The sequence below is a fragment of the Schistocerca serialis genome, chromosome 1 (assembly GCF_023864345.2).
Source record: "Schistocerca serialis cubense isolate TAMUIC-IGC-003099 chromosome 1, iqSchSeri2.2, whole genome shotgun sequence".
Taxonomy (NCBI): domain Eukaryota; kingdom Metazoa; phylum Arthropoda; class Insecta; order Orthoptera; family Acrididae; genus Schistocerca; species Schistocerca serialis.
The window spans coordinates 276459029-276484236 of record NC_064638.1 but is presented as its reverse complement, the minus strand read 5'-3'; the positions used below and the strand labels follow the sequence as shown (position 1 = coordinate 276484236).

The 25208-nt window shown below is 40.5% G+C and overlaps 1 protein-coding gene across 3 annotated transcripts in view; it reads left to right on the top strand.

Annotated features, from left to right (window-relative positions):
* The first annotated feature begins 321 nt into the window (after positions 1-321).
* LOC126468129 (mediator of RNA polymerase II transcription subunit 29) overlaps positions 322-25208 on the top strand; it is a 65766-nt gene continuing 40879 nt past the window's right edge. For 2 of the 3 annotated variants that reach the window (XR_007585994.1, XM_050096526.1), the window contains exons 1-4: positions 322-630; positions 6992-7053; positions 7131-7215; positions 14431-14632. Coding sequence is in view for 2 of the 3 variants with exons in the window: in XM_050096526.1 (XP_049952483.1) it covers positions 448-630; positions 6992-7053; positions 7131-7215; positions 14431-14632 (532 nt within the window). In the remaining variant the exon portion in view is untranslated. Of the gene's footprint in view, positions 631-6991; positions 7054-7130; positions 7216-14430; positions 14647-25208 lie in introns of those variants that run through there. The other variant, XM_050096525.1, reaches the window with a different exon arrangement.

Here is a 25208-nt window from a genome sequence, read left to right as displayed (position 1 = left end):
TAGCAGGTGTTCTCTCTTTTATTTTCCTCTCACACTTGACCAAAAATTAAAAGTAAACGCTCTCTGTGCTGCGAAATACCGTAAATTCATCTATAAGGAATTAAGAATGGTACTTAAATTTTTAAGTTTACTTATAATGAAAGCAAAATTCTAAAAGTGGATGGAACATACAAGAAATGCTATCGAAATATTCTTTCACGGAATCATGTTCGAGAACAAGACATCGTGTTTGGGTCAACGTCCTTGTTTTGGGTTGAACAAAATCATCTTTGTTATCATCCATTATAAGCAGTGATCACTGGTTATAATTGCTAACAATATCTTTGGTGTGTTTGTTTTCGTTATTCGAAGCGGTGAATGTGGATGTTCAGCTGTTGCCACTAGTAATACTACAGATATTGAGGAAGGAAATCTTGCTAACCATTAGTAAATATTTTCAAAATAGAAATGCAGCCTATGCAACCAATGCAACCACAGATGCCAGGAGCTATGTCTCAGATGGGACCACAGCAGCCTGGGAATCCACAAGTAGTACAGCAAATACCCCAATCTTTGACACAACCCCAGGAAAGGCTAGATAATATTTCCAAAGTGAAAATGTTAATCGGTCCTCTAAGAGATTCACTTTCGGTAAGGCAACTGTATAATATCTATAGTTACAGACTCATTCAGACGTTTTCCCCATCGTGTAAAGCTTATTATGTTTTAATATTATGATTATGTTGTGGAGGTATTGTAACCGCACAGGTATTCAAAAACACTTCTAGCCGTAAGTTTTTCTCCGTTGTTAACGGACTTGTGTTACTAGTGAAACTGTCATTATTTACTATAATAAAAAGCAGCATAAAGTATTACATCGCAGTCACAAATATATGTTACAGGAATTGGTTTCCGCCGGAGTATGCAATTAACGTAGCTGCTGTTAGATCATGAACAGCTAAATGATAAAAAAATCATATGGAACACTATAATATCACATGGCTTCTCGAGATCAGCACTTGCATTTGGTACTGTTATATGTACAAAAAGGACACCTGTACTCTAAACACTGCAGAGTAAATGAAAATCGATTTGCCTTTGGAACATCTTAAAGTTTATGTATTGTATTACGAAAATTGGTAGAATCTACAAGGAGTGCGTGTAATTCTTTTATGACTACCAAACTCTTTTGTCTGTGCTATAATTGATTATAAGTACATTTGCTTACTACTTAAGGTGCTGAATTCGTTCTTATCACATCATGTTTCATACAATAAACACTATTATTGTTAGGTGATTCTCAAATTCTTGAGCTTTTTGTGAAGGAAATTACATTAGCTACCCTTAATGCTTCATTAATTTTCAGGTATTGCCAAAGATATGAGCATGTCAGTGTTCACATAATTTCACGTACATGTAGCTGTATCAAATATGAATTCCATTAGTGGGCATCTCAATGTTTTATTTTTGTATTTATTTATTTTTCATTAAATGTGAAGGTATGTAGGGTGTAACAGAACTAACAAGTACTTCGTATATTGAAAGATACCTTGAAATACAATACTGTATTTTTGATCAAAACAACATACCTGAGATTTTAGGTTTCATTCATTTAGTCATGGTGTAAATTGGATAAATGAAATTTTAGTACATGCAAACAGACATTCTTAATCAAACTACAGTTTTCCTTTTCTGTGGTGGTTCATTGTATCAGTTTTGTTTGCTTAGTAGAAACTGCAGTGTCTGTCGTCCCTGCATAATACACATCCTACATAATCCAAATTCTATTTCATACAGAAGTGTGCAGTTTGTTGTTTTATCTAAATGAGAACCCACAATTCTTAATCTGCTCCAGTTAGAATCGTATTTCTTTGCACAGGGCAGTCATGGAATTATTTGTGTGTGGATTCTGCTTAAAGCCATTGTTTTGGGCAATAGAAGCACAGTATTAGCAGAAACGTTTGTACTTCATGCATTGTACAGAGATGGTCTTTAACCAGTATGTTTCTCTCCCATTACCTGTACACCCTTTTTGAAATGGAATTCCCTTTATGTTCATTCTTTATAAGATCCTAGAGAAACATTGCAAAACAACTATTTCAATCAAACTGCTAGGTGTACAATCTGTGTAATATACCATTTTTTTCATATGCTCTGTATGCCCTCATAGGCATACCAAGTCCAAAAATGCAGCCACTTTCTTTACCTACTCTTTACCAATTGTTTTTGTACGTTCGCTACTGTAAACAACAAACATATTACGTCAGAGTGGTTTAAGTGCCAGCGAAAGACTGAACCTGCCAGACAAACCTCTTTCTAGTTTGTTGCATTTCAGGGAAGAATGGAAAATAATTCCAGAAATATGTGCTCTTACAAAGCTGCAGAGGCTTTCGGGATCACATGATGCATTGCCTGTTGGCATTTGTCTTAGGATTTTCAGTCAATGTTTTTTGATTTTTCTGAGGTTTTGCCAGCATGAGTGGGTGCCAATACCAAAAATTCACTCCCTGTTGCTGGTGATGGACTGAAGTTGAGCTCACAGTTGGAGATTATATCTAACTGTCACATCAATGCCTGCTGGCCTTCCAGGATCACACTGTGGTTCTCCTTGTTACATGAAATGGCCACTTGCTTCAGCACAGGAATCCAGGATCCATTTACATTGAGGCATTCTTTTTTCTTGTTAACATTATCATCACAGTTACAATTTTCTCTGGTTTCCCTGAACAAAGAAGCATTGTAGTTCTTCTCCATAATTAGAACATACATGTTAGTGAGTTTCATTATGTGGTCTGCCTCCCATTGCGCACTCTCTACCATGTCTAATTTCACGGCATTAAAGAAGCGTCTGATTCCACTCATCTGCTTTGACCCATACATCATTAACATGGTGGAAATGACTACTTCCAGTGTATACAAAATGGCAACAATAATATCACTACATACATCTGCCAACAAATGCAGAAAGAAATAAAAATTACACAATAATGTCACTCAATCAGCATACCCCACCCCTTGAAATAACAGCCTCCCATATCTACAAACCAAAGCTCTGCCCCTCCCTTACTTCCTCCTACCAAACTGTAACTCATCAATTTCAGCAACCACCCCCAGCCCACCCAACTTCCCCCTATACTTGGCATAACCTGAACAAATCTCTTGACAAAAATAAACCAATCCAAAACAGTTCTCTCACTCACACCAATCTCTTACGCACAAAAGCTTACAGAGGACTGAAAACAAAAATAATAAGTGAGCTAGACAATATTCCTTGTGGCCAACCCAGATTTCGTGATTCACTTACCACATCTTATCACCTGCCAGATATTATCGCAAAACAGTGCCACATATACACGTCCCTGGTCCAAGCTGCTCAAACTCTTGCCATTCTCATGTTGTCGACACAAATGTGACACCTAACATGAGACCAAACATCTGCAGAAAGTTTATGAGAGACATCATATCACCACCTATCTCAAAACTTAATGATACACTTGTGAACTTCACTGTCATATCCATACCTAACAAAAATGCAGTAAAACAAATTAGACACCAAACTAATTAGACCTAACAAAAAGGCCAAACATATAAACAAAAAAACGTTAATAACTCACTGAAAACACTTCCACAACCCACGTTACTGCACCAACTATGTAAACTCAAAACCACGTTAATAAAATCACAACCAAATCTCAAGGGAACCCAGTATGACACATTAAACTCAACATGTACTTGTGCACCACCCAAGGGCACCATCAAAATCAACATGACATCTACAAACGCAACCAGCTCAAAAACTCTGCACCCTAGTGACGTCACACACCACAACACCATTACATTACGGGTCAAAGCCAATGGGTGGAATCAGATGCTTCCATTGACTCAATTTCTCCACCTGTCCTAGTCTGCAATATCTTTTATGTTTGATGGATTATCTGATCATTCCAACATAGAATTTTCCACGTGCACACAGTGTGAGGTCTGTTACCTGTGGGATGTAGAAAGGCCACACTCCACATTTCTTCTAATGTGTCACTTCATTGTATGTTAGATTTCATGACTCTTCATATGCAACTGGTGGAGTACCCATTGGTCTTTAGAACGAATTCCAGGTGTTACATCCATTGTGCTGTGGCTTTCATGCTCATTTTACACACATTATAGGTGTGTTAATCATACCTCATTTCTTACGTGGCTGATGATTTGAAAGTTTGTGCAGGTATTGGCCCATGTGTGTCAGTTTTCAATACATTCTGTGGGCCAGACTCTCACCGTTCGTCATAACCACCACATCTAGAAAGAGCGGCTGTTGATCTTTTTCTACCTCCACAGTAAATTTAATGCTGACATGGAGCAGCCTTAAAAGTGCCCTCAATACTGTTCAGTGTCCAGCATCCACACGTAAGACCATTTCTGGATTCACATCTCTGATTACCCTATGAGACACATATTAGTACCTCAGCATCTCAGTGGTCCTCTGCTGTGATCATCAGTTGTCAGGCAAATCCTACAGTTGCTGGTGAAGAGAACCTGTTGTCACTGATCGAAGTTCCAGTTCTGGTTTTCCACCTATTTCATACAAAATGGTGCTGGTCTTGTATGTTGTTGGCTTGAGAGACCAAACACAGCCTTCTCAGTTGACTGTAAAACAGTAGCATACAGTTCTGTTGCATTCTCCTTTGGGTGACTGCCAGCAGTAATTTGCAGATAGTGATCATCAGCTGGTGTGGACGACTGTGATCGATCACTGCACATCTGATCTTCAAGGTCTTATGTCTCACAGTAAATACTGAATGTTCCAATGGCCTCACAGTTGTTTGCAGTGGGCAACGTTCCAAAGTAACACCCCTTCTTGCTGTAATAATGAAATGAACCATCTGACATGTCAGACTGAACTACCATGACACTGCAGGTTTACTTTTTACTTTTGTTACATAGATGGCAGTACTTGCACTTTTCTGTGGTAGTAAGAGGTTCTATGATGCGGTTTCTGAAAAATAATTAACAAAATTAAAAAGAAATAGCAATTGCAAATCATGACAGTGTTGCAAAAAAACTCATTTCAGCACTTAATGTCATATTCTCATAAGGTACACCCTGAGGCAGTGAGAGGTTAGTCATTTTCTTATGTCGGATGCCCTAAAATGTCTGCACAAGAGTACGAAAATTTTCCCGCCTTTTAGATGGGAGACAAGCCTGTCTTTTCTGAGCATCATGGTGACAGTAGCTGTAGGGTAGTCTGTAACAGATGAGGCATGTGCCTTGATGCAGGGCATCTTCTAGCTTGAAATCCCCTCGTCTGATAGTCCTAACAGTATCTCAATAATGGTTGTTGCAGTGGAGCATGATTTTTAGCAGAGGCATCATTTCCTTGTAAGAGTGATACAAGCAGATTTGTCACACACAACTGATTTGTAGTCAGTCTGAAATAACACTTCATTGCCACAGCGTGGCATGAAGTAATATCTAAGGGCCTTGTTGAACATTTGTGTATAAGTAGCAGTACTGGGCAGAGCAGTGTATATGGCAATGTGTGTCCAGTGTAAACAGATTCTGCTAAGTGCCTGAGTAGTCTGTGGCTAGTTTTCTTCCATAGTTAATTTTCAGTATCAAATGTCCTTGTCATTGATGCAGTGTTACACTCTTTACTTTGTGTGTTTCATAGTTTTCTGGTCATCTTTTTCAGCAACACTTCCTTTACTTGCAGCTGTGCTCAGAAATTTATTTCCAGAGAGGTACATTATAATGTCTCTTCATTACTGACTCATGGCACTTGATATAGATAAAATCTCCCACATTTTGAAGCAGTCAGGACAATGAAAATACTATCACTTTTGTCTGCACTCCTGTCTGTTGTAAACACTGTCTTCACTGGAAACAAAATATCTGGGAACTGAATTGCCAAGCATGATGCCGACCCCTCTGACTCCTGTTATAAGTTGCTTTTTTGGAGTCATTGTACCTCCTGTCATATGCCTAGTTTTCCAGCAAACTCCCCCATAAAATGAAGACACTAAACAAATCCTATTAGTAAGCAGTTTGCTTTTTAGTGGTAGTAGCTGTTGATTCCTAAAATATATTACTCAACCCAATGCTGCATGATAACTGAGAAGATGTTACGCAGATTCACTGTAGAAGGTGTAAATCATTCTGCATTTGCCTGTGTTGTGACATCACTTTTGACTTCCAAATTTGTACACTGTTAGGGGTTGAAACCAAGATCTCCAGATTTTGTGAATATTACCCTACCAGCTGACTGTATTGTCGATGCTAGTAACGCTCTTTCACTGTACTAATCCCTACATCAGTTCTTCTGTTAATTGTTTGGGTAGTGCACTTAGGAGAGCAGCTACATTGGGAAGAATAGTTGGTGACAGTTTTGTTATACCGTCCACTGATTTTTAGAGTGCAGGAAAAGTTTGGGTTACTTTTTTGTGTTAGTCCTCCAGGTTTTCATTGCACAGGACCCCAAAGTAAAAATATTCTCAATCTTGCTGTGTGTCTATTTACAACTGAGTATCTCCACTATTTAGTGAGTTGTTCAAGTTCACATAATTGATAAGCACCTCCCCTCACCTTTCTAAATTGATAAGGGCATACATAATGTCTGGTGTTGTGATTGGTAACTATGTTATGTCCATAAACAAACAAATTTTTTTGTTGTTGTTAAACTGACATGACTCCTGTTCGCCATTCTCAAAGGTTCATATATGCATACTATTTATCTCCTGGTCTTATACAATAAAACTGTTTCAACATCATTCATAAAAATTAATGGATTGCCTATTCACGGTGTGTCTCATTTCTTGCACCATGACATGTTCTACTATTTATAATTTCTCAAACAATCATCTGAAGCAGTAAAATATCAGTTCACAGGTGTGTAGCTTATGTAGATAGATACTGGTTAGTAGAACTTGCAAAATCAACTACTTTAATTAAAATGTTAAAATCTGTTACTGCTTCATATGGCAAGAGTCATAATCATCTGATTTTTTTCTGTTTATCACAGCTCACAATAAAGAGTGCAGCACAAATTCTTCATCAGAATTATTTGGTGGATGTTGGGCCACAGTAAGTGTAGAATATAATAATAAAGAATTATTATTAGTAGTGTTAACACATTTTTGTAATATATTGTATCCTTTCAGGAAAGCTGTGGATGTTCAGCCCCCAAGATTTGATAAGAGTATAGAAGAATTTTATTCCATATGTGATCAGATGGAACTCCACTTGGTATGTTTGTTATTATGTGACTAATTAGTTAAAAGATATAATGTTTTGTTTCTTTAATGTTGAAAGTTTTCTAATATAACAGTGAATTTTGTTTGAGATGTACTTGTAGCACAGATTTGTTTTCTCCTCCTCTCTCACCACATCACTCTTGTACAACAGTCCAGATTCAGCATTGTTTTCCTGAACTGTTTCCAATCTTTGGAGGATTGAGGAACCTTCAATTCTGAATGCTTTCACCTTTTTTCTCCTGCTATATTTGAATTTTTGAATTTGAAGATCCCTTTCTGAATTGATAAGATTTTGTAATTTATAAAGGATAATTTAAATGAACAATTAAAATACTGTCAGGGTGGGCAAATTTAAGCTCTAGTGAATATCTCAGTTAGACAACTAAATACAACACGTACCAATTGTGGTGAAGGTGTTAAGTATCTTTATATTTTTGTGTGAGACAGGCACACAAGCAGAATATCAGACATTACTTGTGACACATCATGTTTGTCTTTAGTTTCCAATATTGGAGTGTGACCTCGCAGTATTTGCAGGCCTACATTGGTGTACACAGTGTACATGTGAACTATGAGTTATTTTAGACACAAAGGCTTGTGTAACTTATCAGAATTTACTGTAGTATCTAAGTGCCATAGAAAGTTGATAGTACACAAAACCATTAATGGAGGACAGGGGTTACTGATTCATAACAACCGAAACTGGTTGGGTAGTGTATAATCCAATTTATCACTACGATCCACTAATTTGGCAGAAACTTTGTTGTTCTGTTGTTACTGTCACATCATAACATCTGTTCCTCCAACATTACTGGCTCTCTGTTACCTTTAACTTGTTTTGCCAACAGGGAAAGAAATATGTAATATGCATTTCTAGAGCACACTGTGATGTTATCTGATAGGTACTTCTGCTGTGCCTTCATTTCTAAAATTATGCCCGTTACACAGATTACAACCCTTTTTTTAATCTTGCACAATACATTTACAAATTCACAGTATTTGCTGTTAATAGTCTAAAACTGTCATGGTGCATGCTCAACTCCCATCAACGCAGCTCATAAAACCTGGTACCACAGGAAAGGAGCCAGGTGGCCCTTGATGTGAAGCAGTCTTTGAAATCGAACGTGTTGCACCTACCAGTAATTGCTTATTACGCTACTGAGTGTTCAACTTTGTTCTTGGCCATAGTTTGGTAGTGGCCATTCATTCTTGTGGACAGCAGATTTGTTGTTGTACTTACATGAAAAGCCGTGGAGTTACTGCAACAGAGTTGATATATGGAATATGAACTTCCACAGGTGACCCTGCCTCTGGTGGGATATGATAAGCCCTTGATGGGACTGTTCTAGGAAGTGTTGAGTGGCTGGATTGGACAGGTCATGCACATGGTTCATCTACAGTATATGATCACTGTGGTGAGGGCTTGGGAGTCTGAAGCAAATCGGCAGCCACAAATATAGACAGGCCCATGTATTGCCAAGGTTGTTTAAACTATATTGCAGTGGTTCTGTTGGGGAAGCCATTACACATCCTCCATACAGTCCCAGTCTCTTCCCATGCAATTTCCATATTTTCAGAGCCCAGAAGAAAGACATTCATGGGCGTTGATTTGCTTAGGATGAAGAGGTGTACACATGGGTACAGTCTTGGTTCCATCTTGTTGCACAGTGAGCTAAATATACACTCCTGGAAATTGAAATAAGAACACCGTGAATTCATTGTCCCAGGAAGGGGAAACTTTATTGACACATTCCTGGGGTCAGATACATCACATGATCACACTGACAGAACCACAGGCACATAGACACAGGCAACAGAGCATGCACAATGTCGGCACTAGTACAGTGTATATCCACCTTTCGCAGCAATGCAGGCTGCTATTCTCCCATGGAGACGATCGTAGAGATGCTGGATGTAGTCCTGTGGAACGGCTTGCCATGCCATTTCCACCTGGCGCCTCAGTTGGACCAGCGTTTGTGCTGGACGTGCAGACCGCGTGAGACGACGCTTCATCCAGTCCCAAACATGCTCAATGGGGGACAGATCCGGAGATCTTGCTGGCCAGGGTAGTTGACTTACACCTTCTAGAGCACGTTGGGTGGCTCGGGATACATGCGGACGTGCATTGTCCTGTTGGAACAGTAAGTTCCCTTGCCGGTCTAGGAATGGTAGAACGATGGGTTCGATGACGATTTGGATGTACCGTGCACTATTCAGTGTCCCCTCGACGATCACCAGTGGTGTACGGCCAGTGTAGGAGATCGCTCCCCACACCATGATGCCGGGTGTTGGCCCTGTGTGCCTCGGTCGTATGCAGTCCTGATTGTGGCGCTCACCTGCACGGCGCCAAACACGCATACGACCATCATTGGCACCAAGGCAGAAGCGATTCTCATCGCTGAAGACGACACGTCTCCATTCGTCCCTCCATTCACGCCTGTCGCGACACCACTGGAGGCGGGCTGCACGATGTTGGGGCGTGAGCGGAAGACGGCCTAACGGTGTGCGGGACCGTAGCCCAGCTTCATGGAGACGGTTGCGAATGGTCCTCGCCGATACCCCAGGAGCAACAGTGTCCCTAATTTGCTGGGAAGTGGCGGTGCGGTCCCGTACGGCACTGCGTAGGATCCTACGGTCTTGGCGTGCATCCGTGCGTCGCTGCGGTCCGGTCCCAGGTCGACGGGCACGTGCACCTTCCGCCGACCACTGGCGACAACATCGATGTACTGTGGAGACCTCACGCCCCACGTGTTGAGCAATTCGGCGGTACGTCCACCCGTCCTCCCGCATGCCCACTATACGCCCTTGCTCAAAGTCCGTCAACTGCACATACGGTTCACGTCCACGCTGTCGCGGCATGCTACCAGTGTTAAAGACTGCGATGGAGCTCCGTATGCCACGGCAAATTGGCTGACACTGACGGCGGCGGTGCACAAATGCTGCGCAGCTAGCGCCATTCGACGGCCAACACCGCGGTTCCTGGTGTGTCCGCTGTGCCGTGCGTGTGATCATTGCTTGTACAGCCCTCTCGCAGTGTCCGGAGCAAGTATGGTGGGTCTGACACAGCGGTGTCAATGTGTTCTTTTTTCCATTTCCAGGAGTGTATTAACAATTACGTTTGAAATAATAAACAGCTTACTAAGCTATTTCCATCTGTCTCATTTTCATGTGATGGCCCATTATGTAAGAAACGCGATCAAAATATAACAGGAATTTTTTAATTTAATGGGCTTTATACATCCGATTTTAAAAAAACAATATTGTGTTGGTTCCCATGTTCCAGCTGTTTTAAATGGTTTATTGTTGACAGATACAGAGATTATACTCAGCAAATTATTACTTTCAAAAAAGATGGATCAAAGAATTTGCATTAAATTTTACTTGACAAGTGGAATAAAGTGCAGTAATGCATTTGAAATGTTGGCTGGGGCTTTTGATGAATTTACTGTGAGTAAGACAAGAGTTGTTTCAAAGAGGGTCAAGAGGGCGCGGAAGACAGTGACTGCCCTGGAGGCCCTAGCGCAACAATTACTGATTACAATGTGGAAGAAGGAGAGAGAATGGTTCTAGGAAATTACTGATTCACCATCAGAGAGGTTGAGAGGTTACTAATGATGTTGGCATATCCTTTGGGTCATGCCAAGCAATTTTTTCAGATGTGTTGGGCATGAAACATGTATTTTTCTACGATATTGTTGCGTTTTGGCCAAAAAATGACATAGTGTGGACATCGCTCAACAATTACTGTATGAAATCAACAATGATCCAGAACTTCTAAAAATGATTATAACATTATGGAACATGTGTATATAGGTATGACATCGAAACAAAGGCCCACTCGTCCCAATGGAAACAACCAGAAGAGCCAAGGCAAAAAAAAAAAAAAAAAAGTAAAGTTCGATCACATGTGAAGGTTCTTCTCACTGTTTTATTCACTTACAATGGGATAGTGCATAATGAGTTCTACATCTACATTTATACTCCGCAAGCCACCCAAAGGTGTGTGGCGGAGGGCATTTTACGTGCCACTGTCATTACCTCCCTTTCCTGTTCCAGTCGCGTATGGTTCGCGGGAAGAACGACTGTCTGAAAGCCTCCGCACACTCTAATCTCTCTAATTTTACATTCGTGATCTCCTCGGGAGGTATAAGTAGGGGGAAGCAATATATTCGATACCTCATCCAGAAACGCACCCTCTCGAAACCTGGCGAGCAATCTACACCGCGATGCAGACGTCTCTCCATTGATAACAACATGCTGTGTTCTGTTTGCTAAAAACTCTTCAATCCAGCCACACAGCTGGTCTGATATTCCGTAGGCTCTTACTTTGTTTATCAGGCGACAGTGCGGAACTGTATCGAACGCCTTCCGGAAGTCAAGAAAAATAGCATCTACCTGGGAGCCTGTATCTAATATTTTCTGGGTCTCATGAACAAATAAAGCGAGTTGGGTCTCACACGATCGCTGTTTCCAGAATCCATGTTGATTCCTACATAGTAGATTCTGGGTTTCGAGAAACGACATGATACTCGAGCAAAAAACATGTTCCAAAATTCTACAACAGATCAACGTCAGAGATATAGGTCTATAGTTTTGCGCAACTGCTCGACGACCCTTCTTGAAGACTGGGACTACCTGTGCTCTTTTCCAATCATTTGGAACCCTCCGTTCCTCTAGAGACTTGCGGTACACGGCTGTTAGAAGGGGGGCAAGTTCTTTCGCGTACTCTGTGTAGAATCGAATTGGTATCCCGTCAGGTCCAGTGGACTTTCCTCTATTGAGTGATTCCAGTTGCTTTTCTATTCCTTGGACACTTATTTCGATGTCAGCCATTTTTTCGTTTGTGCGAGGATTTAGAGAAGGAATTGCAGTGCGGTCTTCCTCTGTGAAACAGCTTTGGAAAAAGGTGTTTAGTATTTCAGCTTTACGCGTGTCATCCTCTGTTTCAATGCCATCATCATCCCGGAGTGTCTGGATATGCTGTTACGAGCCACTTACTGATTTAACGTAAGACCAGAACTTCCTAGGATTTTCTGTCAAGTCGGTACATAGAATTTTACTTTCGAATTCACTGAACGCTTCACGCATAGCCCTCCTTACGCTAACTTTGACATCGTTTAGCTTCTGTTTGTCTGAGAGGTTTTGGCTGCGTTTAAACTTGGAGTGAAGCTCTCTTTGCTTTCGCAGTAGTTTCCTAACTTTGTTGTTGTACCACGGTGGGTTTTTCCCGTCCCTCACAGTTTTACTCGGCACGTACCTGTCTAAAACGCATTTTACGATTGCCTTATGCTTATACAGTCAATAAGAAATGCTACCTAGAAGTTATGCACCAGTTGCATGAAGCAATCTGTAGAAAATGACCAAAACTATGGCAAAACCACTTGTAGAAATTGTGTCACAATAATGCTCCTGTTCACGTCCCAATGATTTTTTGGCAAAAAACAAAACTGTTATGTGCCTCAGTCACCTTATTCACTGGACTCAGCCCCCTGCGATTTCTTTCTGTTACTGAGGCTGAAAAGAACCTTCAAAGGACGTTTTGCCATCATTGATGAGATAAAAACGGTTGTTGAAGGAGCTGAACGCCATACAAAAAATGAGTTCCAAAAGTGCTTCCGACATTGGAAAAAGTCCTGACACAAGTTTATTGTATGGGTATTACTTTGAAGGGGACAAAGTTGATGTTGATGGATGAATAAAAACTCTCTAAGAAAAACAAAAATTATCATTACTTTTTGATCACACATCATATCACTATATGTTAAACATTCTCAAAACTGTGGAGGAGGCTTTTCCAGTGATACCTCCTAGGGTGGGGGCACCCCTCAGCTCACCCTTAGTTGGATGCAGCTGGTATAAGCTATCTGCCAGGTGGCTCAATCACAGGCAGCACAGCCCTGCCCACGTGTATTCAATAGTATCACATAGAATATGACCCATTTGCTAGACTGCCCTCATGTCAGCTCTTTGCTCACCCCTGCCCACCTGTGACCAAGCCTGCCCAGCTCCTTGCTGGTGGCATGCAAGCTGTAGAATATGTGAAATAAATTGTGTCATAAATGGAATGGTACATTCCAAATTATGTTCACTATATGTGACACGAGAAAATAAGGTAAGTAAGGTAGCTAGCAATCGTGAACATAGGGAAAAAGGCACTGATCAGCAGTAGAAACAAGCATAAGAATCATACATTTCCGACTTCTCACATACAGAAATACTTACACGATTCATATCTAATTATGTGCTGCACCAGAAGATTCCCTAAGCAGCTGTGATAGTATGTATACAAAGGACAGAGCTGTCAGAATAGGGCATGACTCATATAACTTGTTTCTGTATGTAGTAAAGTAGGTTAATTTTTCACACATACAGTTCTTGGTGCTGCTTGTACTATTGACTGTGGAGCCTTTTTTCCAGTTTTTTCATATTCAGTACGTACCTTATATTACTTATTGCATGTTGATCTTTTTTACAAATTAAATATAACTTTATTTAAATGTATCTAAAAACAAAGAATCTGTAACTTACCAAACGAAAGCATTGGTATGTTGATAGAGACAATGAAAACAATAAAAAACACACACACAAATTTCAAGCTTTCGCAACCCAAGGTTGCTTCATCAGGAAAGAGGGAAGGAGAGGAAAAGACGAAAGGATGTGGGTTTTAAGGGAGAGGGTAAGGAGTCATTCCAATCCCGGGAGCGGAAAGACTTACCTTAGGGGGTCTGCCTGTGTGTGTATATGTGCGGATGGATGTGTGTGTGTGTGCGTGAGTGTATACCTGTTCTTTTTTCCCCCCTAAGGTAGGTCTTTCCGCTCCCGGGATTGGAATGACTCCTTACCTTCTCCCTTAAAACCCACATCCTTTCGTCTTTCCCTCTCTTTCCTGATGAAGCAACCTTGGGTTGCGAAAGCTTGAAATTTGTGTGTGTGTTTTTTATTGTTTTCATTGTCTCTATCAACGTACCAACGCTTTCGTTTGGTAAGTTACAGCTTCTTTGTTTTTAGATATATTTTTCCCACGTGGAATGTTTGCCTCTATTATATTCACTTTATTTAAATGTTGTGAGAAAGAAAATTATGGATAAAGTGACTACCTAGTTTGTACTGAATATTGTGAAATAGATTGCTGCTAGATTTGCTACTCTCTAATGAATGCACTGTTCAATTTTAGCTAGTAAAAGACATTAATGTTTATGTTTGACAGAAGACATCAATAGAATGCCTAAACCAGCTGTCCAGTAGCCAGCGATACCTTCCCTTACCAGTGGCTACGGCACGAACAGAGCCTTTGCCAGCACAGGATGTTGGCTCCCTAACATATCCACAGTATCTGGCAACCGTGCGAGCTCAAGTTGGTTATACAAAGGAAATCCATGATGTTCTTCTGGCTGCTGCACAGAATCTTGGTATGGGAGAGTGAAATTAATTATTTTCCTTGCTGCATCAGAAATATGATGCAATTTTATCCATGTTTTGATATTACAATTTGAATTATTTGCTATTTTTCCTTATTGAGAACAGGAAGCCATTTAGTTATTTTTTTAGAAGTTTTACAGGACTTTTACCTTCACAGTTATTAATATCATAGAGTGACTGGTAAACTTGACGATTGTGTTACAATTAAGTGTTCAATAATGAAGTGTAATGAGAGTGACTACATAGGTGCAGTAGTGTGTAATGTAAGGCAGTTTGTCAGTAAAAAGGAAATATCTGGAATGGGAAAAGTAAGTTAAAATGTTAAGGAATGGATAGGAAGGAAAGCAATACAAATTCTAGATCAATACACACAGGATGCAGGAAAGATGCCCAAGTTAACAGTAGACTGAAACACTGTGGTTAATATTCTGGTGCATCTATTACCTTGCTTAATCTGAATTTTATTAATTATCTCTTTTAGATATGTAAGTAAATAATAATTTATGTGAAATGTACATTATTTGAAATGCAATGACACATTTCTAAAGTAAGATTTCTAAAGTACAAATGCATAATTATTCTTTTAAATGGTACAAATTCATATCCTGAAACTAAAAAAATAGAAATACAAGTATGATGGCATCTGCTTCTGTTTCTATATAAGATACAGAAAGCAGAAGTGTCATACACTGCTCACATGTCATGAGAGATCATCAGACCAGCACATAGTTATTGTGTGTAAACTGCAAATTTTCTAAAATTGGAGACAAGTCACTCTAAATTTAACTGTAATCAACTAGTTTTGTGAAATATTTAAACTGCAGTACTATGACAGACTTGATATAGACACTGTGCGTATTAGATACTACACTGAAGCGCCAAAGAAAGTGGTATTGGCATGCATATTCAAACAGGAAGAATAAGGTGCTGCTATCGGAAACGCTTATGTAAGACAATAAGTGTCTGGTGCAGTTGTTAGATCAGTTACTGCTGCTACAATGGCAGGTTATCAAGATTTAAGTGAGTTTGAATGTGGTGTTACAGTCTATGCACGAGCAATGGGGCACAGCATCTCTGGGGTAGTGGTGAAGTGGGGATTTTCCTGTACGACCATTTCACGATTGTACCATGAATACTAGGGGTCCAGTAAAACATCAAATCTCTACCATCGCTGCAGATGGAAAAAAATCTGCAAGAATGGGGCCAGTGACGACTGAAAAAAGTTGTTCAACATAACAGAAGCGCAACCCTTCTGCAAATTGCTGCAGATTTAAATGGTGGGCCATCAACAAGTGTCAGCATGCGAACCATTCAATGAAACATCATCAATATGGGCTTTTGGTGCCTCAGAGACAAACGCCCAGTCATGTACCCTTGATGACTGCACGACACAAGCCTCATCTGAGCCCGTCAACACCGACATTGGATTGTTGATGGCTGGAAACGTGTTGCCTGGTCAGACTAGTCTCGTTTCAAATTGTAACAAGTGGATAGACGTGTACGGTTATAAAGACAGTCTCAGGAATCCATGGACCCACATGTCAGCAGGGATTGTTGAAGCTGGTGGAAGTTCTGTAATGGTGTGGGGCATGTGCAGTTGGTGTGACAGATGACATGTACGTAAGCATTCTGTCTGATCACGTGCATCCATTCATATCCATTGTCCATCCCGATGGTCTTGGCAATTCCAGCAGGACAATGCGACACCCATACGCCTAGATTTGCGACATGGTGACTCCAGGAACACTTTTCCAAGTTTAAACACTTCCGCTGGCCACTAAACTCCCCAGATATGAACATTATTGAGCACATCAGGGATGCCTTGCAATGTGCTGTCCAGAAGAGAACACCCCTTGTACTCTTACACATTTATAGACAGCCCTGCAGGATTCATGGCATCAGTTCCCTCCAGCACTACTTCAGACATTAGTCGAGTCCATACCATATTGTATTGCGCCACTTCGGCGTGCTTGCAGGGGCCCTACACAATATCTGGCAGATGTAACAGTTTCTTTGGCTCTTCAGTGTAGTGTATAGGTGATAACAAGAAAAACAGAACTTCTATAGTCTGTTGGCTTCATTTTTAACTCTTTGCAAAAGAAAGATCTTCCAGATCTGCATCAATTAAATAAAATATTTGTTTTCTATTTGTCAGCCAGACATGTTTCTACATTCATATTGTGTGTGTAGGGGGAAAAGGGGGGGGGGGGAAATCACACTCATCAGGCAGTGCCTCCATGGTTTATCTCCCCAATATGAGAAATCAAACAATGGAAAATCCAGGATGGAATGTAACAATATGAGAGAAGGAAAGTTTCTACTCACTGTATAGTGGAGATGCTGAGCCACGATAGGCACAATAAAAAGATTCACACAATCATAGCTTTCGGCCATTAAGGCCTTTGTCAGCAGTAGACACACACACACACACACACACACACACACACACACACACACACACACACACTCGTGCAAGTGCAACTTGCACACACATCTGTAGTCTCAGAGAACTGTAGTTTCAGCTCTCTGAGACTGCAAATGTGTGTGCGTTTAATGGCTGAAAGCTATGATTGTGTGAATCTTTTTATTGAGCCTATCGCGGCTCAATATGAAAAATGCTATTTTCATTTAGTTCTGACCAAAGTAACCTCTTGATTGTCTTAGATTTTTCTGAATCCATGGATCACCACTGGATCATTTTGAACCTGATGACCCAGTCTTTTCTGATCTTCTGTTTTGACTTCTGTGCTAGATGAGAATGAGCCAAGAATTAACTGTGGAACTTCCTTGACACTATCACTGAACCAATGCAATACCACTGGCCCTGTATGGCTGCTGTTTGTCCACTACCTCTTTTTGTTCTGATTTAAGTTTTATATTGGACGCCTGTTAAGACAGGGATTTGCTCGGGTCTGCAGCGGCATTTGTATTGGTGCCTTTTCCTGCAAGATCCTCACATTCCAATATGACAATTTCACTATGTGTCTGTGAGCCAAGAATCAGTTGTAGAACTTCATTTGTATTGCCACTCAACCCTGCACCGAGCAAGGCCAGGATGGTTCCTTTGAAAGGGCATGGCTGACTTCCTTCCCCATCCTTCCCAGATTGAATGAGACTGCTGTTTGATCTCTTCCACCAAATCAAACCAACCTCAACACTGCAATTGCAATAGGCCTCTAAAGATCTTCTTGAGACTGTTCTTCCACTTGCATGTTGGATGATTTGGAATAGGCAACTTATGGTGATGCACTATTTCCTCCTCTGGCAACAGGACCAATCAGTACATGGTGCTTGTGGCATACCACTGTCAAAACAATGCTCTTTAATTTTTTAGCTTTTACTTGCTAAAAAGAACACATCCCTACATATACGTAGGAATGGTCCTCTACTGTGGATGTATGTTGGAAACAGACAGGTCCTACCCTTTAGGTGTGAGTTAGAAAGGGCAAGACAGGTTTCAAAATATTCTGTGATATCAGGATTTGTCTCCCAGTTACTATGGTGAGGATTTAACTGGCATGAAAATGAACAGATCTCTCCTCAATCAAACAGCAGACAGCTGATCATAGAATTAGCGGCTCTCTGACTTGATCTTAGCTGTTAACCCTGGAACTAGGTCTCTTGATCCACAACACAATCAAGTTCTTCTCTTACTTTTAAGCTGGATAGTTTTCAATAGGCTACTTTCCTTTGATGCACAGTACCATCTCGCAACAGGACCAACGAATCTATTGTGTTCAACTTACCACTGTCAGAATGAAACATTGTAGTTTATTGTGTTTTATTTGCTAACATGGTTCCGTATTTATATTTACCTATTGCTCTGTACTGTATGATAGGTTTGTATTACAAGGCAGAATTTAATTTTCAGTTTTTGAAAATTTATTGTAACTAGATAGATTAAAAAATCTTCTCATCACCAAGTGGCAGCACCTTTTTGTGTTTGTGTTCTGCCGCTACTTGATGAGTAGACTTTTTTAAACTATCCTGTTACATTATGCAGAGTGTTTCCACAAAAGCATGCAAAAATTTAATAGGACATAGAGTATGCTCCACTGAAAATTTGAGGTAGGGAATCTGGGGACAAACAAGCCAGCTTAAGGAGATAATAGGAGTAAAATCACATTACTGTTTACTTTTTAATTTACAGTAGTTACAATTAACTGCAAATACTATCATTGACACAACTGACACCATGAATGTACCATTGATACCGTATCTTACAAAATGTGGTGAAACTGACGGCCATAAACCTCAGTGGGAACATGGCATTGGTGAACAAGAGTCTGACGCACCCTGACGGGTTTCCCTGGTGTGTTTCAAATCACATCAAAGACAGCTGCAATTCTGGCAACTAATTCCACCTCCATATCCACTGGGCTCTCATGCACAAGTGACTTTAGAGATTCCCATAGGAAATAATCAAGGGGATTCTGGTCAGGTGACCTTTCAGGCTGTGGAATAGGACTTCCCCTTCCAGTTCAGTGACCAGGAAATACAGCATTGAAATGGTTTCAGATATCCACACTGAAGTGAGGTGGTGCACCGTAATGTTGCATCCACATCCTCTTACAAACAGCCAGGGCTACATTCGCCAACAACTCATGAATCTCAAGTACAGGTGGCCATTCAGCTGGCCAAGTAGAAGATATTGCCCATTGAGATTGTCGCCCACATTGCTGGCCCAGATGTCCACAGCAAAATGTACTTGATTATGTGACTTTACTAGAGCATGAGGGTTTTTTTCATCCCACACAAAGGTGTTCTTGCTGTTCGAAATACCATACTATCAGATGAGGCCTCGTCAATAAACAGCACGATTTGGAAGAAATCTGGTTGATTAGTCTATTGTTGCAGCAACCACTGATACAATGCGGCCTTGGTGCAAATTCAGTCACAAGCATCGCATGGACTTGTTGTGGGTGTCATGGGTGTAATTGTTGTTCACAACGTACTCACTGCATGCTAGTATGTGCAGCACCCATTTCACGTGCAATGCGATGAGTATTTGTAGTGGGGTCTGCTGCAAAATGTTCCAGCACCTCCTCCTCAAAATCGGGTTATGCGAGTGGTCTTCGTGTTGCCAGGTCCCTCATTTCTTCTTTCCAATGAACCAGTCTCCCACATTCATTGATCAAGAGAAATAAACACGCATCATGATGGATGATGCCTGCAAGGAAATTGTTCCCTGTACAGTATTTCAAGCAGTGAGAGCGTTGCAACGTACTTCCCCATACACAAGGGGCATGTCATTGAGTTCCGTCAAATTGTACCAGTACTGCTCCATCGTACTGTACTGTATGTCTCTGAATAGCACTGAGTAACGAATGGGTCTGTCATTGATTCATAGTGCATTCTGTTGTGGGAGAATGTAAATATGATACAACAGAGCCACCTTATGGACAAATAAAGAAAACAAAACCTGCATCATAACTTCCTAGTAATCAGCTTGTCCTCCTTGTTTCCTTACAGGAAGTGAAGACTGTGTATGTAAATAAACAGCATGGTATGTGTAAACTTGCACACATCTTAGTTGTAAATAAGCTGCAAAAACAGCAATGCTAGACAAAGTGGTAGAGAAGTTTACTTCCGTATCTCCTTAAGCTGGCTTCTCTGACCCCAGGTTCCCTACCTCAAATTGTTCGTTGGAGCATTCTCTATGTCATCCTACATTTTGCACGCTCTTACGGACACACCCTGTATTTTCAAAGTCAGATTTTAAATATGATATCAGGATTCATCACCAGAGACGGGAGTAGAATATTGCCCCAACTTTCCACTGGGATACTCGCGAAAATGTCAGTGGAAGGTGGTACATGCTTATCAGGGCTGCTTGAAATAGTAAAGACTTATGGAGTAGTTAGAGAAGTATGATTAAATTGTTTTTTCACCTGATCTGGCCCCCATCTCACTTGCCCATGCTTATTATAAACTATAAAATGGAAATGTAATTGAAACAAATTTCATATTAATATAATAATCAGTCAAGCAGGTGCAGTATTAATGCAGTGATGTAGGACAAATGAACTAAGATTTTTTACCCAAATATAATTTTATATATTGTTTGGTATCATTAGTTCATTTGTGGGCTGTGGGGAGCCTCTCTCTTTAGGAGGTCCCAGGCCTGCAGCCCTGGTTTGCCCTCCCCTAAATCCAGCCATGTGCTGTAATATGCCTCTTCTGTGCTGCAGAGTCAATGACTTGTTATCAGACTGGCCAAGAGTCATTATTGGCGTGAGTTGCATCAAAGGGCATATCCACGTATGAAATTATGAAGTTTTGCTTAGCTGATGATCTTGATGTTGGCTTCGTTGTCTTCTGTGGAGGCATGATAATGTCCGCAAGTTTTCTTCTGGTATGGAGAAAATTAACTGATGGAATTGTTGTAAAAATTGCGTCACACTCAAAATATTAAGTGAAGTATGGTATCTGGACTTTTAAATGTTTGTATTCTGCAACATTTTTTGTGTTGTGGCACCGCAATTGGAAGAAACAAAACAAAAAATATATTTGCTTTCTGCAGCCGCGCAAAACGATCCAGCTTCATTTACATCTACATTTATGGCTACATCCATACTCCAGAAGCCAGCGTATGGTGCGTGGGGGAGTGTATCCTGTACAACTACTAATCATTTCCTTTCCTGTTCCAATTGGAGATAGAGCAAGGGAAAAATGACTGTCTATATGCTTCTGTATGAGCCCTAATTTCTCGTATCTTTGTGGGCCTTACGTGAACTGTATGTTTGCAGCAGTAGGATCATTCTGCTGTCAGTTTCAAATGCCAGTTCTCTAAATTTTCTTAACAGTGTTTCTTGAAAACACTACTTGCTGCCATGCCTCTGCACAATGAAGAAGAATAGAGGTACTTTACAAAATGAAGAGTTTATGTCTTTGTTGTCAGAGACAATTGCTGGTACATATTTAGTAATATTAATAGAACTGAATTTACAAACTTTGGTATGAAATAATTGATTTTTGTGGACACACTTTTTTATGAATTTTTCTTTATGTGAACAAAGAGATCGATGCCACTGATGATGTAGGATTCCTAATGTATCATTAGCTTGGTTACATTGCAACATGAATAATTTTTAACTTCCATCATTTTAAAGAAGTTAGGGGTGATACTCTGTACAAATTAAACAGTTTGTTTGCAGCCAATGGGACATTTAATACATAGTTCAATATATGGCCCAACATAAACACATCAACATCAGTTATGCAGAATAATTGATATCCTCTCCATTCTGCAAGAGCATTGGGAACTTCTTATCTTTAATGTCATCCTGAATTAAGTGTTTAACTGAATCTACTGGGTTAATTATGTGAGGTTCCAGTATTCCTTTCTGTGCGTTTACTATGACAAAAATTAACAATTGATATTCTCTTTCTAAACCTGTAAATATTGATACTAAAAGTATTACTGTTTGTTAATGGTTGTGATCGTAGTTGGGTGCTGTCTCTTGTGATTAGAGCTCTTATCTAGTCTGTCATGTATCTATGAAACTGTTTTACATTTCTGTTAATTATTCCCTCATTACGTGCAAGGCTAGCTATTGTGTGATTGAAACATGTCAAAGTTGCTTTGACTACTGTTACATGCTCTTTCAACTGTGCTAACTAGGTGGTATACCAGGAATATGGTTGGTCATTACTTTAGTAGCAGCATCAGTTATGGAAATTGCTATCAAACTCTGGCTCTGGCCCAAGCAAGACTCATGTCACCTATGCAGAATATTCTGGTAGCAGTTATATGTAAGTGCTAGGTGCTATCATCTAATAGAATGTGCATTGAAATTTTCGTGTAAAAGTTCATGTAGACACTGGCTGATCTGAATCAGCTTGGGTCTTCATCTTGTAGGAATGTTTACCTACCTGATTTACTAAACTGAATACTTGGTAGCAAGATGTGGCATGTTAAGTGCTGCAGGAACAGTGCCTACCATGGTTAGAAAAAAATGACACTTTTTAACACTGAATTGCCACACAAAAGGAACATAAATTAGTGTCAAAAATTAACGGTTCTTGGAGAAAGTCACTTGCTGATTTTTAAGGAAAATAAAGGAGCTTGTGGTAAGAGTGGGAGTCACTGCAAGAAGTTGCCACCTCATCCCAGACTATCCACCAACACAATAATGAGGTGTTGGATTAATTTTGTCTCGCAGCAAATATTGACACGCAAGATCAGGAACAAAGGTCACACAGCCACCACACACGTTAACAGTGGTGACACGCAGACTTGGATAGTACCCACGTGGGCGCAAAACGCATGCCTGTCAGAATGTTTGCAGTGAGAATTTTCAGTAAGTCACTGGGCTCCAGAGCAGATGTGGAAACAATGTGCGTGAATTTTTAACGTTGAGTGTCTTGATATCAAGCATGTTTCCATGTGCTGTATCCATCACAGCGCAGGTGCAGGACCAAACCAATGTTGATGCCATTAGGAGATGAGCCAGACTGAGAGCAAAGCTAGGTTGGCGGGAAGCCGTGCTGGAACCCGAGCTACCTTCTTTGAAACAGTAGCCAGCAACCATAGTATCCTGGTATACAGTCACACGGCAGAGTCAACGGCATTGTAGTGGTACTTTGACTACCGCGCCCCTGCCAGTACAAAGATATAATTTACGATCACGCATGCGGAAGAGCGCTGCGCCAGCAACCGATTTTTATAAATAATTCTGATTTTTTTTTTTTTTTTTTTTTTTTAACTTTTGCGTAGTGTTTGTTTTTAACAACTAATTGATTACACTCTCTCTCTTGTCTTCATACAAAAGACGTGTATTTTTCGGCGCTGTGTTAAATATGCTTTTGGGTGGAAATTAAAACTAATAGTGATTCGAAATGGTTATCGCCGAATTTGTAAATTGATCCTGACATTGACAACTTGAAGAAGTTTTCAACAGACGGAGAAAAGTGAAAGACGGGTCGTCCTACAAGAGAATTAGGAGGACAGCCATGAAGACTATATTGTAATTAGTATTGTGTTTCTAACAAGATTATAAGGTAAATTTCAACTAGTTTCTGATGCTGTTTCCATACATTTGCTTTTTGTAGTGTTGCCGACCCGGTCTGCCATGCACGGTCAAATTACAGCACTATCTCAATCAATAATACGAAGTCCGCCTTATCCGTAACTTATTCCATCAAAATTCAAAACCCAATCAGATTTTCTATTTTGTATTTTCACGGCAGAACCCTGAGGAAAACTCACTGCCTTAGCGGATGGACATAGCGATCTAGGAATGTGTGGGACTGCTAGGGTTGATGTGTATCTATGGGTTGCCACAGTCAGATACAGACATCCCTGCAAAATCTCTTTGTTTGCATTGCAGATCAAAAATGGTACTAATGACGCCAAGATTGTGTAGATGAATAAGAGAACAAAACGTAGTTTGGGAAGTTTTGTATCATATCTTTGCTCTTCTTTCTTTTTTCTTGACTCTTGGTTCTTGTTTATTGGTTTTTGAGTTCTCTCCACTTCAGAAACTCTTCCTCACTGTCATTATGCTACCTAAAACTGTTGTAATCCTCACTTTAGATGCAACAACAGATAAACTTCTGTAACAACAGACAGTTTCATCTATTAGTCCACAAAAATAAACAATAATAGTTCTTGATGAAAATTAATATAAGCCATAGTTCCAGACAGAAATTAATATGCAGTAGTTTGCGATTGAAATTAATGTAAGGCCAAGCACTACTAATTCGCTCTTGGTACATATAGTAAGACTAATAATAAGAAAAGTTCCATTACACCAAAATATCATCTAGGTATGCAAAACAATAAGGTAACCCTCACATTACAATGTCCAAAAACCTGTGCGAAGTTTGAGCAGCAGTTTTGAGTCCAAATGGCATTAACAAAACTTCAAACAGCCCAAAAGGGACTGTCACTGCCATTTTAGATATGTCTGGTTTGGCCGTGGGAATCTGTTTGTAAACCTTACGGCAATCTGACATATTCAATATGGTCCCCCTGACCAGCAAATGAGTGAAGTCTGGTATGTGTGGCATGGGATATCTGTCCAGAAGAGTTCAGGTGTTCAGTGCCCGATAGCCACCACACGAATGCCACAAACCGTTTTTCCTACAGACGTGGTGTTGCAGGGGGGACCATGTATGGTCAAGTGATACCTCCTTGCAACCTCTCGTCGAAAACATCCTCCATTTCACGTAGGCAATTAAGTGTGAGTCTGCGAACATGGGAGACCGGTGTGCCTGGTGTTTGAATGTGGTGCACCGTCTAGTGCCTAACTATGCCTCTTTTTGTTCTGTACCACTGTGGCTCGGCTCAGGTGCTGCCACAACAGGGGAAGTGCTGGGGGGGGGGGGGGGCTGTTGCTGCACCATCAGCTGTTTTAACATCAGTTGAACTGTCTGCAGGTCAGACTCCTCCAGTGTGCAGTCTTCAGCCTTCCATTTTCTGTACGTAACTTGTTAGAGATGCTCCTTTTTGCATCAGTCTCCTCCTCCAAACTATGAATGGTCACTTGCAGGTTGCAGTGACAATGCTCCCACCAGCTTCTGTCACCCTTCAAGATAGGTGCACTGAGCTCGGGCAGGTGT